General features: G+C 36.5%; 1 protein-coding gene and 1 pseudogene across 6 annotated transcripts; both read right to left on the bottom strand.

Moving 5' to 3' along the window:
• Window positions 1–4,036: 4,036 nt before the first annotated feature.
• On the bottom strand, window positions 4,037–6,528 carry LOC147520371 (aldehyde oxidase GLOX1 pseudogene; annotated as a pseudogene).
• Window positions 6,529–7,004: 476 nt separating this feature from the next.
• Window positions 7,005–16,614, bottom strand: EMB2757 (Transducin/WD40 repeat-like superfamily protein). 6 transcript variants are annotated; one of them, XM_086591899.1, is made up of 15 exons: window positions 16,401–16,614; window positions 16,247–16,309; window positions 16,091–16,162; window positions 15,946–16,002; window positions 15,158–15,381; window positions 14,797–14,855; window positions 14,622–14,715; window positions 13,773–13,884; window positions 12,639–12,721; window positions 12,410–12,501; window positions 11,643–11,749; window positions 9,995–10,058; window positions 8,590–8,822; window positions 7,343–7,536; window positions 7,005–7,250 (listed from the first exon to the last, which is right to left on the bottom strand). In XM_086591899.1, the coding sequence occupies exons 1-13, from the start codon at window positions 16,532–16,534 to the stop codon at window positions 8,718–8,720; spliced, it is 1,266 nt and encodes a 421-aa protein (XP_086448025.1). In that variant the 5' UTR covers window positions 16,535–16,614; the 3' UTR covers window positions 7,005–7,250; window positions 7,343–7,536; window positions 8,590–8,717. The 6 variants fall into 6 exon arrangements, with proteins under 6 accessions (XP_086448025.1, XP_086448027.1, XP_086448028.1 ...); XM_086591901.1 differs by having other exon boundaries at window positions 13,818–13,884; XM_086591902.1 differs by having other exon boundaries at window positions 8,595–8,822; window positions 13,818–13,884.
• Window positions 16,615–16,989: the final 375 nt, after the last annotated feature.

Here is a 16,989-nt window from a genome sequence, read left to right as displayed (position 1 = left end):
GGTGGTGCGAAGCTTCCACCACCAAGGTACAAATGTATTGATTCAGACCATAACCTGTACCAGCTGTACGTACAAAGAGATTCGATGGATGTATTTAAGCCTCTGATCGACTTCATTCCGTATATATCATTTCAATGGTGTCATTCTAGTGCAAGTTTGATTTGCAATATTTTGCATTATACCAGAAAATGGCCCTCAATATAAAAGCGTACTGTACCACCTCAAAGGCTCAAACCATAATGTGAGGCAATTTGTTCAGCAAACATTTTGTGAATGATACTTAACTTTTAAACTTGAATTCTGAGCAAGTGGGACATAGTACAAAAGGTTGCAATTTTCATTCCTTTTTCTTATTTTATTACTCTCAAAAATATTAACACATGCATTATTTCTAGGGTGTAAAACGGGACAGGCTCTCAAACCATGAATCCCGTATAACTTGAGGGCCGGGCTGGCCCTCTAATGTAGTGAGGAGCGGGCCTATGAAGGCCAATGCTAAAATTGTGAAGCCCTAACCCTCACCTCAGTCCTCTCTCTAGAGAATTGAGGGTCGAGCCAGAGGGCCGAGTTTGATTACTCTCTTAAACTCTTTATTTAAAGTATAATTTTACTAAATTGATACGCGATAAATTAATTATCACGTTTAAATAATAGGGTTTTTCAATCTTGACTTTGGTTAATGTACTTAATTAATAATTTGGCTAAAGTTTGTAAGATAATAAAATTCTAAAGTTTCATTCTTAGGTTTTATGTGTTGATAGATGTATTCCATGAATCAATAAGAAATGTATATGAGACCAAAAATATGATGTGGTGTTGTAGGTTGTAGAATAACTTGTGTTTGATTAGTTGAAGTTAAAAACTTCATTATCATGTGACACTTTGGATTGGGTTAGGAAGTCGTCTAGGATCCTGGTTATATTGGATCGACTATCACTTACTAATTTCGAGGCCTTTTGAGTTAAAACCACACCCATGGTTGGGCAGGCTCTGGACTTGGCCTTTGGGTGTCGTAAGTGGGGACAGTATTGACATTGTTTTAGTACGTTGTAGTAGGGTTGTTACAGTGGTATCAGAGTCAAGGTCGACTCTCTCCTAAGGTTGGGGATTGTGATACCCTGGATATAGGTTTAGTCCCACATCGGTTAGGAAGTCGTCTAGGATCCTGGTTATATTGGATCGACTACCACTTACTAATGTTGACGGCTTTTGAGTTAAAACCCCACACCCATGGTTGGGCAGACTCTGGCCCTTAGCCTTTGGATGACGTAAGTGGGGACAGTATCGACATTATTTGAGCACGTGGTAGTAGGGTCGTTACAAAGGATCATATCACATTACTCGATCTAATTTTTATTTTATTTTTGCTTATACATGGAAAAGTGACCCGGGTTCATATCTCGACAATAGAACAATTTGTTATTTTGAACTAGATTTTTCATGTAACGTTGGAGGAGCCTACACAAAACACTAATGTATTTTTTAACAAAATATAAATAAAATTACATAGAAAAATTGTGAGGGCCTTAATACTGGACTTTGAGGGTAGGGCTGAGGGTCGCCGCCCTCATGCTTTTACATCTAGTCTATTACCCGGCCCTCATGTTGCATGAAGGCTTAAATTCGAGGGTTTTTTTGGCCCATGGGCCGAGCCGAGCTGGCTGAAGGCTTGAGGGCCTTTTTTACACCCCTAATTAGTCCTAAACTTAAAAACCTACAAAACCAACAAATGTAGTGATCCTTATTTCTTAAAAACTTTGTCGCATTTATTTTGTATTTTATAGCAAGGACGGTTCACCCAACTAAGGGTGGAATTTGAGCTAATCAAGCTGAGCTTTACTATGTTCAAGCTCAGCTCGTTTATTAAATGAGTTTTGAAATAAACTCAAGCTTGACTCATATATATATTAGTATTTGCCCATGTTGTACATCACAGATACGCGCGCTTTCAGCGCGAAGGTGAGAAGTGATGACGGCGGTAGGGATGAGGTAAGAGAGTGATGGAGCATCTCATTAGTTTGTTTGGAGAAGAAAACAAATTAAAAGAGGGGATCCTATGGGCGTGTTTGAGATCACTAAAACAGCATACCACTGGATAATCCACATTCGTCTACGTCATAAGCCTAGAAAACATAGTGAGAGGCTTAGAACCATAAGATGGAGGCTCTACATGCCCACACTTTGCCTTCTTTGTTATATAGATTATATGAATGAGATTGAGCCGAGCTTGACTAGCTTGGTTATTTTACACTGCGAAGATGCTATTTGAGCTAATCTTGCCGAGCTTCATTAAGTTCATTTGTTACAGGAGCTATAATATAGGCTCAAATTTGGCTCATTTACCTAAATGAATGAGCTCAAGCCGAACTTAAACGAGCTGAGCCCGAACCGCTCTACTCAAATTGCACCCTTACAACCAGCATTGTACTGGGTTATTATTATTTTTAGAGTTAACCAATATACCCCTCACTAGATGAGCCAATTAGGATTCCCCCCATAGATGGGAAATTAGGGTCTCCCTCCCAAATACACAAAAAAAAAAAAAAAAAAAAAAAAAAAGTCAAAGTGGGTTGACCAAATTTTTTTTGTGTGTATTTAGAGAAAAGACCCTAATTTCCTATCTAATAGGGGCGGGATTCTAATTTACTCATCTAGTAGAGGGTAACACTAGTTCAGCCTTATTTTTAACACTATTGTACCTGCGGAAGCTCCTTTTTGTTGTGAATTTGTAATTGTGTCCTACTTTCAGAGCACATGCATGCTCATGGATATTCAGGAGATGTTTGGTTAAATATTTGAAACATGACCGTGGTTTAAAATCATGGAGCCCATATACATTGCTCGATTGAATTAAGGCTCTGGACCACTTGGTAACTTGGTTGATGGAGATTATTTTGTTTTTAAGTAAAGGCAAGGTTTAGTGTAACCAACACTCACCAGTCACCACATGTCAATATTGTCTCTATTTACGTACAAAGGCCCAACTCCAAAGCTTGTCCATATATATGGATGTAGTTTTCTCAAAATGCCTTGACATTAGTAGATGGGAACTGTATCTACTTACGTACAAAGGCCCAACTCCAAAGCTTGGGTGTAGTTTTCTCAAAATGCCTTGACATTAGTAAGTGGGAATGAAACATCCAATATATCAAGGATCCAAGCTAGACAGCTTCCTATTAGATGCCCGATGTTAATCTAAGGTGGCTTCCTATTTGTAAAACCCAGGCTCAAAGCCTGTCCATATATGGGTGTGAGGTTTTTACTCAAAATATTTCAACATTAGTAAGTGAGAAGCATCCAGTATATCTAGGATCTAATGACGACTTCCTATCAGATGTGGGACTAAACCCACCTAGAATATCACATTTAGTTAGAAAGGAAAAAAATGGAAAATAGCTTTATCTGAAAATGTGAACATAAATTGAGAGAGAAAAAATGTTTGAAACCTCAATCCATAATGAACTAGTAGGACATAATTTTATTTTTCAAATTTGAAGTCCCATGACACCCCTTATCCACCAGCCCACAACTGCATATAACCGTAAAGTCAGATTTTTTTTTTTTGTAAAATAACACGTATTTTCAAAATGTATTGTCGTGTGTAATCTTTCTACTATCATTCCATAATAATATGTTAACAGAGGTTTAAGCGTTTAACAGGCCTACGAGGGTGTTATTCAAGATGGATTAGGATCCAACTAGTAGCCCATCGGTGTAAAGGTTTAAGGGGCATTTCCAAGTTCAAATAGTTCAGAACATTGTATCCCCCATTATACTCATTGTAATAGATTTCTTAACTTCGCAACAAAAAATAAATAAATAAAAAGGCTGAACTGATGTTTGAGAAATGAACAATATGAATCCTGGATTGAACAATGTAAAATTGTCATTTCTGTTAAGGGAATGTTACAATTAAGTTCACAATATGAATCCTTTGTATCAAAAATAGAACTTTTAAAGCAACTTTGCAGTACTTGACTCATGTCGTCTACTAATTTTTTACGAGTTCCAATGAAAAATGAATGAACGGGCTGAAAGTCTGAAACACAGTACATTAGAACCACAACCTAGAACACTAAAAGAAAGCTTCACGACATTTTTATTTATCTTCGATATACACATGACACATCAAAATTTATTCCAGTCCCTATTCTATACAAAGACAGTCACTGAATCTGAATCCATATACCCTCACTGGGAATGCTTAGATGCACAACAAATAAAAGGTAATATCCAGGAGGTGAAATAGAACTCGACTTTGGCATTGTGACTTGGACTTCGTGCGTCGTACTCAAGACCAATGTCATTTTTCTTCCGCCAATACCAACAGCCTTTGGTTCATGGAGAAGGAGTGCGTATCGAAGGATGGAGCGATTATAGTTACTGCTACTTCCTTAATGTTTAATGCACCCAAAAAAACGTACCTCAAGTTTCTGTCCATATTTTAACTTCCTTTGTGAGTCAAAACTCTGGCCTAATCAGTGGGATAATCACCAGTGTACTGGTATTTAGCGTGAGGATTACTACCTCCAACAAGAATTCTACCATCACGTAGTAGAATTGCAGTTGAATGGTAAAGACTTGGTATGGAAGAGGCGTTTAGCACTTCAAATCTTAACCCGAATGGGTTATTTGGTTGGTATAGCATTGGGTTTATACCATTTTCCCATCCAGCAGTTCCAGCTCCAGCACCATTGATGATCAAAACATCACCATTTGGAAGCAAAATCATATTCCCCATGACTCTTTCTAATGGCATTGTCTCCACTCTCCAACTTGGCAACCGCCACATACCAAAACCTCAGCTTCAACTATCCGCTGCCCTATGTTTATCAATGGAAGGAGTACTGATGAACCTGTGCTTGGATAGTTCCTGGGATCCCCTCCTAATGGAGGACATGTTCTTACTACTGCACTCTTTCTGTAATCATATAAGATTGAGAGGTTGTTCGCATAAATAAACAAGTTCCCATCTACATTGAGGTGAACAAAAGGGTAAAGATTGTTCTCCTCGTTAGCATCGTTTGCTTGACGTAAAAATGGAATTTGTTGTTGTGGACTTGGGAAAAAATTCGTAACTGTATTGCCTACGCCCACTGATAACTATAACTCCGCCGGATAGTATGTGATTAGTTGCATACCACCGTCGAACCAATAAGCCAATTGGTATTTCCTCCCAATCACAATTACTACATGGATACATAGTCCTTATGACATGCTCACCTTCACTGTATCCACCAGTTTTGATCAGGTGACCGTCAACAGAATGAGCAGAGCAGTCTACTTTACCCAATCCTCTAGGATCATTTACACATTTGCCATTTGGCAAGGAGATATTCGACTGGCCGAAAGCAATCCTATCGAATATAATGACTCAACCATTGGCCTCCTCCGGCAGCATTGGACAGATTCTGGTGAAGCAATCCGGCAATGAAGATAAAATGTCATAATAAGAACTTCTACTCATTCTTGTGTATGAAAATAATGAGTCTGTTCTTTGGTAGAAAGGCAAAGTGCTTGTCCTCGGATTGTATCTTTTATTTCACACGGTAATTTTATTTCTTCTGTTCTTGTTTAGTATAGCGAGTTATTGTCTTCCATTTAATTATAGAAGTTGTTGTTGGTCCCATTCCACGTCTTTTTTTGGTACTGATATTTTAGATTATTAATTAAAGATTAGGATCTTCATGTGGGGTTTATTTTAACCCTTAAATGATGACAGGAGCCTATCTTTATAATTTTGGCAAGGATTGGATTGTTAGCAGTTTGATTTTAAGGGTGAACAAGCGACACACAAGATCAACAACCATGTACTACATAGTGACCAGCAGGGTCATAATTCGGAGTTTTTTTTGTGTCAGGCACTGAAGCTGTTAAGACTTGAGACTTGAGAGTAAAAATAACCTAAACACGGACCAAATTTATATTCAGACTCGGAACTGTTGACAAATTAATCACTGATCAAAACCTCCTGTCAACTCAAATATAAGTGTTCAACTCCAGTGTCGGCTTTTTTTGTAACTCAAATATAAGTGTTCAACTCCAGTGTTGGCTTTTTTTGTAACTCAAATAGTCAAATATAAGTGTTCAATTCACAGTAGACCCACCCAAAATAAAACACAAGCTTATTCTAAGCACATTCTTAGCAAGCACTTTGTTATAATTGCTTGGACTGTATCACCTAAGTTTACTAACATATCTGAGTGTTACATCTTAAGTTTACTAGATTAACTGCTAAGCAGTGGGGGGAGAGAGAGAGGAGGAGGAGGAGTTTGGGGAGAAGAAGGAGATGAGAGTGTTAAAGAAAAAATGGGACGGACAGACAGACCGGGTCAAGTCACATTCTGGACAACACCCCCTACACTCCCCCTCCCTCCCTCCCCCCAAAAGAACCGTACCAGGTCAAGTTACATTCTGGACAACACCCCACCCCCACCCCCACCCAAAGAACTGTTCGCTTCGCTCACTTGAAAAGTCTAACATCCAAAAAGGAGTGTCCATTGTGCCAACGGCACAAATGATTGCCATTTTCCTAATGCGTTGAGTCAAGTTAGATTAACAGGCTGCTTTCCTGAGGTTATAACAAACGATGAAACTTATGACTTGTTCAAGAATGTGCATAATGCAGTCATAAGTTTGAATCTAATAGATTTGATAGTACTCTACAACAGTGATAAGCGATACAAGAAAACTGAGCCATGTTGAATTCTACAAAATTTGAATTGTCTTGATTGAACGCTTGCTAAAGCCCTCATGATTGTGCGAGTGGAAGTAATATAAGAAAACTGATTACCCCCTAGATGTTGATTTCTACTAGATGAAATTAGGGTCTCCCCTAAATACACACAAAAAATTGTCTTGGGTTGACCGGAAAAAATTTGTGTGTATTTAAACCCTAATTTCCCATCATGATTGTCATCTAGTGGAAGTAATATAAGATTCTTGTGGAAATAATTACTATTCCATAACTAGCAATGTCTAAAAACGTATCGGCTGCGTAAAACTCTAGGAATAAAAAGTCGTTCTAAGATTAGCCTACTAATTCACAAATCAAGATAACATATAATATTAGACCAGAAAACTCTTACTGAGTCATCTCCCTTGACGAACATAAATATAGTAGATTCAGTTTCTTTGGTTAATGGCAGGAACCTAGCCCAAACATCTGAATGTCTCTAGAATGGGATTATCAAGCCCATATAAATTTTCATTGCATCGAGAATTTGGGATCAAACAAGCAGCCAAGTTCACTGTAAAGGTCAAGAGTACTTCAAATATCATTAACTGTAGGCGTCAAGATGAAAACAGAAAAAGAAAAAGAAAAATGGCATGTGTCACTGACCTCACCACGTAACTTTTATCGAATTACAACAAAATCCTCCTGAATCACTGTACAATTAACTGCAGTAGATCTCAGCAATATATGGGCAATTCCAGTTTGGCTGATAATGTTGTGCAACACGTCGCACCTCGAATGCTCGAGAACTACGGTAAATGAGCCACTCCAACAACTCAATCTGGCAATATACGTTCATCCTGATCATTAAAATCAAATAGTTAACATTAATTATTGATTGACAGCCTCGGGTAGTGCCTATTTTAAACCATGGGTCAACGTCAGTAATTGTTGAACTCAGCTGGGGATAATATATACAGAGAAAAAAACCTGAGACCAACATAATTTTCCAACACATCTGCCTCAATGCTCTTATTATGACTTTTGCTGTTTACATGTAATCATAGAATGTGTAATGCGTACATGGCTTACGTGCTCTTAAAAGATGAAATGTGGGTAAACAGAAAAATATATTCATACAAAAAACCAAATTCACATGTAAGATACAATCAAAAGATTATAATAAAACGGTTTTAAAAGGGTTGATCAACTATTTGTCAATTTTATACTGCAACTTGATCTTAATTAGCACTTGATACTTTAAAATCTACAAAGCAAAAGATAGTATTATAATACCAAATACATGTGTCCAACACTTCAATAATGAGTAAATTAACTTGTTCCTAAAAAAAAATGAGGGAGCGGATACCTAGCCAGACCGACCCAAAAGTGGACTTACACGAGGAAAGAAGGGTCCATTTTTTGCGGATAAGGTCTCCTGACCACGTGAATTATCAACAAAAAATAACACCTCATTTGAATATTTCTGACCTTCTAAAGAAGTGTTGTGAAACTGAAATATTATATACCAAGAGATAACTCCTAAGACTTTTGACCACATCTTTTGACAGGGTTAAAAATATTCGAATGAGATGAAATTTTGTGTTCTTCCTGGTGGAGAGATCATATCCCACCAAAAATGAGCCCTTCATTCCTTTTGAAATTCCACTTTTGGATCAGGGTGGCTAGGTATCCTGCCCCACAAATGAGTGTGGTAATCTCTTTATCCCCTACAAGATTTGAATAATTTATTTCGATCATATAAACACCCTTCCGTTGGTACAAAATTCCTTATGTGAATTCTATTTGAAAAGTTCTTATGTGAATTCCTTTAAGAAGAGTTTTAGATAAATAATGTGAAGAAATAGAATGCTATGGAGAGTGGAATAAAATGAAAAACAACAGGCACAAACCTTACAAGATGAACGGAAGAATACAAGTACTCCAATCAACATCTTAAGCAAGGTGCAAGACTGAGAAAGAACGCTCCACAGAGTGTTGAACAATCTTCAAACCCCAAAATCTCTACCATCATTTTCATTCATCTGGAGATATTGGCAGGATAGAGTTCCCACAGTGCAGTCGTAGTGTCTTCAGAAGAAGAAGCCATCAGCTTACAATTTGTCGAAAATGAAACAGCATTACACTGAAAAGAACAGAACATAAATCGTATAAAGATTACGCGACAGAAAATAGCACGACATTATCAGTAACCCCTAAGTGCTCATGGAAAAGGAAAATAAATAGAAATGAGAGAGAGAGAGAGAGAGAGAGAGAGACTTTTATCTACTTACACAAATACATGCATACGATTGACGCTCAAAATGCATGTATGATTGGTTGCACTAGGGCTGTCAATGGATCGGTTTGGGTCGGATTCTGGAAAATCTGAAACTGAACCGATAAGATATTGGGTACCCGAAACCGAACCGATAAGATATATTACAAACCGAAACCGAACCAACCCAAACCGAAAATTATAAAATCAATTAAATCCTAAATCAAATTAATTAATTTTAGACACACAAATAATCATAAATATTACTAACATGCCATCTTATCGGTTCGGGTTCATATCGGTTTGGTGGAGGGCAAACCCGAAACCAAACCAATATTTTATCAGTTTGGTGGAGGTCAAACTAAATTTCCAAAACCCAAACTGTTTTTTATTGGTTTGGTTCAGGTCGGTTATCGGATTATCGAAACCCATTGACAGCCATTGGTTGCACACAGCATTTTGATTCCATCAAAAGAAACCTTACAACCTACTCAAAGGATAACTAGAAAATGCAAATAGCACAAATAAGAGAACCATCCATTAGGGAGATTTTTGCGACTAAGTTTAATGAACTGTAGACCCGACTATCTTTTCCAGATCAGAATACATAACCCATTTGAGACGGGTTCAGATTTAATCAAAGATTCATGGGATGGACCGCTTTAAAATTTTCAGGGACCTAAAAAATGGCTAAACAACGTGAAGGCCAATTATACTTTCGTCATCTATCTAGAACCTACATTAGCTATACTACAGTTGTTTCTCAGTCTGTAGGTCACAGGTGAAAATCACCTGAAACGTGTACAACTAACGCTTGCAATAGCATTCCAACAAATAATAAAAAAGGATTAAAAAAAGCATAATATGTAACTTGTATGAGCATGGTATTTAAAAGACTGAGAAAAATAACAAAACACATGAACTTTGAAGACCAATTTGACGTTCAATTTTCATCGAAGTACTAAGAATAAATTCAAATAATTATTATTTATTCATTTTAAAAAACATAGTGTGAGGGAGAATGCGAATCATTTACACACCGTAGCACCATGGTACTTGAGTATTGCTAGAGCATTTCCTTTGCGATAATTGTAGATCCTAACTCTGTGAAAATAAGAAAGACACTTGTAAAAGTGGAAGATCGATTGAAAGTGGACCATAAATCAGGAAAGCATAAATCATGAGAATACGGAAAGATAATTCGGCTTGTAAGATATGGTGTTGATTATCATACGGATTAGATATAAAACGAGACCATGAGAAACAACCAGAAAAGAAACCTGGTTACTGTAGTTAACAATGAAGGGAACAAAATCATTCTAAAACAACAATGTACAAAAAATGGGAGGAAAGTGCGAAACATCTATTAAATCTAGAAACCTGTAAAAAAAATAAGGAAAGGAAGGGAGAAAAGAAGCAAAGAAATATGCAGCCGTCAACTCATAAATTTGTATCCTTAATCGGGCGAAGCTTCTACGTAAAGTGACCCACCAGGTTAGAAACTCCTCTCCCTGGAAGCTCTAAAAAGTCTTCACTAATTAGACGAAGCCCTGCTTCCACAGTCGGCATCTACTCAATTTTCTATCTACTCAAATTTCTGTGACTGTAACATCAGTGTGCTTCCTTTCATTACCACTGCCTTTAAATTTTCGACTTTTCTTGAAGTTCGATTAAGCTGGTACAGCTTCCTGCTGTTGCCATTTGATGGTTCAGGAACCTAGACAATAGATTTCCCCTTAGCCGGCCTAAGTTGTCCTCACTCCCATTGTTCAAACCCTGATTTTGAGATTTTCTACTTCTCTGCAGGTTTACACTCCTTTCCTTGTACAAATGATACACGTAACACGGGTAAAAGCCTTAGCTCCTCATTGATTTATGAGACACTGCCATGTATAACTGAATGGATAGGTTGAGGGCTCTACAAATAAACGAAAACAAAATGGGCCGAGTCATTTGGATGTGTGAGCAGACTTCAAGAGACTTGTATATCCTGGAGACACGGATTTGAATATGACAAATTTAGACCAAGGTAAATGTTTACATCATTTTGTAACCAGACCAAAATTCACAAAAAAGTTATTTTGTCTTACCACCTAAAAACACTTCACCACCATAACACCATTGCATCAGATCCACAAGACAAATGAACAATAAAAACAAAACTTTGGGAGGAATTACTATTTACACCGAGTACCTAATCCAAACCTACCTACAATAAATCATAAGCCACTTGATCTAAAAATTGTCAATCCCTCACTCCCCAAAAAATAAATCAAATTAAATGAATAAAAATATAAATAATTACAAAAAAATCATTGTCCAAAATATAACTTTCTTCTTTTTGGTGGCATATACTATTCATTTATAGGGGGGAAAAAAAGACTTGTGGATCTCGCCCACCAAGGTCTTTTAAACAAAAGATGAAAAGGACTGCTTGCAGATGTCTACGACATAGTGTATTGGACAGAATGTGGAATAGTATTCTGCATTATTGTGTGACTGTTATATATAGAAACATGGTTCTCCAACATTTCTACACAAACAATGAATGACATTGTACGTAAACAATATATAAATAACAATTAGCTCTAATATCTTGACAAACATGGTAATTATGTAAACAGATATGGCATCCTTGAATTAATTGCACCTTCAAGATCAGAAGTAAAATAAAGTTGAAAATAAGACCTATGATCCCATCCAGCTGTTGCAGCAATTTTCCCATCCAATCGGATTGAGGTGCCTGCTATACCAGGTTGTTCCAAACCATGTTCTCTCTTGACCATACAAGAACCCTATCCAACATAAGAGAATTATGTCAAGTAAACAATGAGGGAACAAAAAATTTGACGAGAAAGCAACGACATACTATTACTAAAAAAGAGGCACATTAAAAGCAAGAAGACGACTACTCCCTAACTTTCAATGACTAGGCCCACTGCACTAAATGTCACTAATGCTGGTCTGATCTCTACTATTGCATCTTCACTAAATAAAAAAACTAAGTTACATTGACACGGATACGTGTGTCCGTATCCCGACACGGATTCGAAGTGTCTGACATGGTAAAATATTAAAAATTGAGGTATATCACATACAATATGTGTCCTTAGTGTGTCTGACACAGAAACGTGGATAGGTATCCAACATGGATTGTTTTTAAATATGGTGCGTCCATGTAACATAGAAAAAAACTGCAACCGCATTGCATGAAAACCAAACGGCCAGAGAGATAAAAAGATGTCTAACACACACAAACATAGGGATGAATCAGTGTACCCATGGTTTTGAACCCATTGCTATATATACATGATATCTTGAAGATGAAACAAGGGCTGGTTCTTTGTGAAAATAATCTTCGCATGGCAACGATCATCTTCACCAAAAATGAGCTCACTCTGAAATCTCTGATGTTGTCAGATAAATAGATAGAGAGATCCTTAGTGATTACTTACCATCTGATGATTTAGAGTAAAGAACACAAGCTTGTGATCTGCAGCCCCCGAGATGCCACCAGCGCATAGCCCATCAACAGTGATGCTTAAAACTGAAAGCAGATAATAAATTTAGAAACAAAAGCATGGCCGTCAGATTACTACAATAAGCTAATTAAGCTCTTTTACCCAAAAAGTATAACCATATCTATAAAATCTGCAAGATAAGCACAAGACTTGAATTAAGAACCTGGTTCAGAATGAAATTTTACAGCAGCCAATGGTACCCCCGGATTCCTTATATCCCACCAAACCATGGTTCCATCTTCATAACTGCCACAAGTAAAGCAAACCAGAAAAACAATGTGAATAAGAAATCAATCCAATTAACACTTGCACAAAATTCATATATACTTGAGTAATATGCCTTCATAAATGTTCACACATACAGTAGCCACCGAAGATTAAAAGCGGATGAAGTTTTACAGTTCCATAGCTTTACAATATGGATGATATTTATTTTTTTTTTGATAGGCAATATGGATGATATCTACACTCATTCGCAATTAATTGCATCTTAGTAAGGAAAAATGGTACATGGAGGCTTGCCAAGCTCATCAGTTTGCTAGTGGATGAGCTTTAGCAACGATCTAGTGAGCATGAAAGGAAAGCACTAACACTCAATCAAGCAACCAAATCAGGAGGCAACAATGCCTGTATGAACTGTACATTTTGAAGTTGCTTTCAAGTGCCACATGGAGATCTTTAAACCACATAAGTTTAAGGGAAAATAAGAACATAGGGAATCCTATTTTAATGAGGTGATACACCAGATTGTTTACTTGTTCAGACTCCATTTGATAATTAAAATCTTCGACCAGATTTAGTTTCATAAAATAATATTTACACCAATTTAGGGTTGTTCAATCCATTTAGATTGAATGGATGTCCTTTATAATATGAATTATCACTGGTTTCAGTCTTCCCTAATTACTCTTCAATTCAAGCAGCACTGACAGACCATTGCTGAGCATTATTATAACTACAGGGCCAAATGCTTATTCCATAAAAACAAACCTATTCAAGGGCTTCAATAATTATAAAGCCCAATGAGGTCCAGGCCTGACCAGTTTCAAATCTTATCTCCTTAGGGAATCCACCATAGTGAGTAAGATATGGTCACTCCTAGATAAAAGCATCTGCTAAGGAATACTACAACTTTGACTTTTAGAGATCAGATCCTACCAATTTGCTACAACTATTGCTCCTGGAATTCATATTTGATTTCACACATTTTCCAAACTGATCCTACAGATAGCATTATGAAAACATTTCCATGTAATAAAAGAGTAGTATTTGCAGATGCAGAACAGAATAAACATACTAATAATATTGCTGATATGCAACAGACAAAAGATTTAGAACAAACCCAGCCAAAACATTCAAAAACCCCTGGGATTCAGATGGAACAAAAGCCTGAACAGCCATGCACATTCCTGCCATAAAATCACAAGGTAAAGTCAACTAATGCAAAAAAAAAAAAAGTACCAAAACACAATTATAAACTCACAAGCTTATAAAGACAATAATTGACGGATGGGTTGGAGATGAAGGTACCGTAATTATGCATAGAAAATAACTAATCACTGAATAGCAAATATTTACTTAAATAAAGATGCACTACTAGATATGGACACTAGAATGAAGTCAACCAATGTTTATCATATAAAACAAGATGCGGACTGGTAATCAAAAGGCAATGCTGTTTTTCTTTTCTTTTTTTCTTATCATTATTTCTGTTATTGAAAACAACGTTATGGATACAATTAAACTGCAAGTACTGAAATGCAAAGAGAAATTATGCCACAAACCCATTACAACTAATTCACTACAACGGCAAGGCATATTATCCAAACAAAAGACTTACAAAACCACCAACAAAGAACAGATTAGAATCATCAAAATGCAGTTTAGAGCAGTTAAACTACTGCTCCATGGCCAATACTGAGTATCAAAATGAACATATGCCAAAATCTACTCTACGATGAACGTGGTTTACATATGTCTGCCATGATTCAATGACATATACGCAAATGGGAAAAGCAAATTCATCATGTGTATAAATGGAAGGAGTTGAATGTTCGATATGCAGCATAACTGTTGAGTATATGGCTAACCTATTGTGAGAAGGGCTAAATAAACAGTAAAAAATGGTATAAGCATAAACACAAACCTCTTGCCTTTGTACCATGATCCAAGGAGCTTCCATTGCAAGACTGAGGTAATCGTACTAGCCGCTCTGCACTATTGAGATCCCAAATCTCAACCTTTGGATATCCATCAAATAGTAAGATAAAGCAATAATACGAGCAATCAAAACGCCAAAATCATTAGATTTATGTACTCACCTCAGAAGATTTCTCTCCAGCTATAGCTATATATTGTGTTCCTTCAGTAGGCACAAAGTCTGAAAAGTAGTTTAAGAAGACGGATAAATCAATAACGGAAAAAAAAACGTACTAATTGGCAATTTACTACAGGCATAACATTGACCGGTCAAAAAAAAAATTATCTGATGAAACATACTTTTGAACACTTCCTATTTACACCCAAGTGAGTGAACAATAAGATTAGCCTGTTATCCAAGACATGGTGAGAAGCACCAACCATATAATTATGGTTTTTGAATTAGCTACAATTATGGTCAATGAATTGGAAGACAGACAGAAAAACCAAGGATCGCAAGCATTTTGTACATTAGTTTCATACCTTCCAACTGACCATCTTGACCAGCCTCTCTATGAGCACCTTCACAAAGTTCTGCATCAATTGTTTCTCTCGACTTCAAGTTATAGTTATACTCGGTACTTGAATCCAATTGCGAGTCAACTGATAAAATATTTTCAGATTGAACCAAACAAGTAGACGGCTTCTTGACTAACGAAAGTTTGCAGAAATGGTAGGAGTTGGTTCTAATAGTTACGCAAGGCATCCTGCAATAAGTAAAAGTAAAATCAATAAATCCAAAAGACACGAAAGTGGAAAATATCATCATATATCACGATCAGAAAATGATTTTTACGAAACTTGTTATGCTAGGCGCATTTTGATCAGCTCAATTAGGACGTTAATTATTACAACCACACTGATGAATCACTCCGAATTTATCACAAAGAAACCCAATCCAATTCATCAAAATTATCAACACTTCCTTATGAGCATTATATATTCGTACTGAAAATTCAAAATTCAACAAAAAACAAAGTTAAAAATCAATTGGCATCCCTAGAAGAGTTCAGTTTTGCCAAGTATACTCTACCGAATAGGGGTTTTTAAGTCCTGAATACTTGACTTGCACGGTACCTACTTAAAATCCACTACCACTCTCGCCAATGAAGCTATAGAAATGAGCAGACAATTTGGAATACAAGCAAAAATGGCCAAGAATAGAATTGCTATCAAGTTTGAGGGACAAACAAATTCCACAAATATAATTTTTCAAAAGAAAATAAAAAACAGAAAAATCCCATACAAGTAAAATTACTAATTATTAGTACCTTGACAGGCCTCCATCTTGAATATCCCAATACTTAACAGTTCCATCCCTTCCCTGACTACATTAAATTGTACAAAATAAAATAAGAAACTTGACCAAAGCACTAATAAAATGTAAAGTGAGAAAAAAAAAAAAAAAAAAAGTACCTAACAATTTTGTTTTCTCCAATAGAAGAACTTGTAGCCACAGAAATAATCCCATGTGCCGCACTATGCACCCTACACAATTCACATCCCATCGTCCATCAGTATAAATAGACTACACTCAACTCAAAAAATAAATAAATAAATAAATTATTTTACCATGAAGACGACAGTGTTCTATGTTGAATAGAATCCCAAATCCTCAATTCTCCGTCAGCAGCACTAGAACATTAAAACACAAAAACATAAAAACATAAATAAATTTGTTCGTAAGAAATAGAAGAAGGATACAAACAAGTGTAAATAATATTACCCAGTGAAGAGAAGAGGTTTAGAATGATGAAAACAAACATCCGTAACTGAAGCGCGATGTCCTCTCAATACAGCAACTGGATCTGGTGGAGGACGTGCTCCTTTTGTATTACTCCTTCTAGAACAAATCTCCATGACTTCAAAAAATGTTTAGTTTACTGCTGCTTTTATAGATTTCGTAACACCTACGAACCACGTGTCTTTAGTAATCGCGTGGCTTAAGATTTTTTAGACATAACCCCCATTTATAATTGGAAATTAGATATAACCCTCCACTCTAATTTTAATTTTTTTTAGACATGTGTCCATTTCTCCATTTTAACGCTTGATGCCAGTTAATTGGGTTTGACTTTCATTGACCGTTAGTATAGATTTTTATTTTCTTATAATAATAATAATAATCTAAAACTCTTATGATGAAATACCAAATATATATGTCCTCAGTGACTATCAAATATACTAGATAACTGCTAAACAGTGGGGGCGTGAGCGGAGAAGGAAGAATAGAGAGGGAGAGTGGGTGGGGAGAGAGAGAGTTAGGGGTTGGTTGAGAGAGAGAGAGAGAATGAAGGAGGGAGAAGGAGAGAGAG

Source organism: Coptis chinensis, chromosome 2 (genome assembly GCF_015680905.1).
Source record: "Coptis chinensis isolate HL-2020 chromosome 2, ASM1568090v1, whole genome shotgun sequence".
NCBI lineage: Eukaryota > Viridiplantae > Streptophyta > Magnoliopsida > Ranunculales > Ranunculaceae > Coptis > Coptis chinensis.
This window is presented reverse-complemented; position numbering and strand designations above follow the sequence as displayed.

Excerpts from the sequence above, each read along its gene's own strand:
- EMB2757 (XM_086591899.1), bottom strand. The coding sequence starts at position 16,534 with ATGGAGATTTGTTCTAGAAGGAGTAATACAAAAGGAGCACGTCCTCCA. Across the intron at positions 16,163-16,246 it reads AGAACACTGTCGTCTTCATG|GGTGCATAGTGCGGCACATG; the intron begins GTAAAATAATTT and ends TGAATTGTGTAG. Across the intron at positions 11,750-12,409 it reads TTACTCTAAATCATCAGATG|GGTTCTTGTATGGTCAAGAG; the intron begins GTAAGTAATCAC and ends TATGTTGGATAG.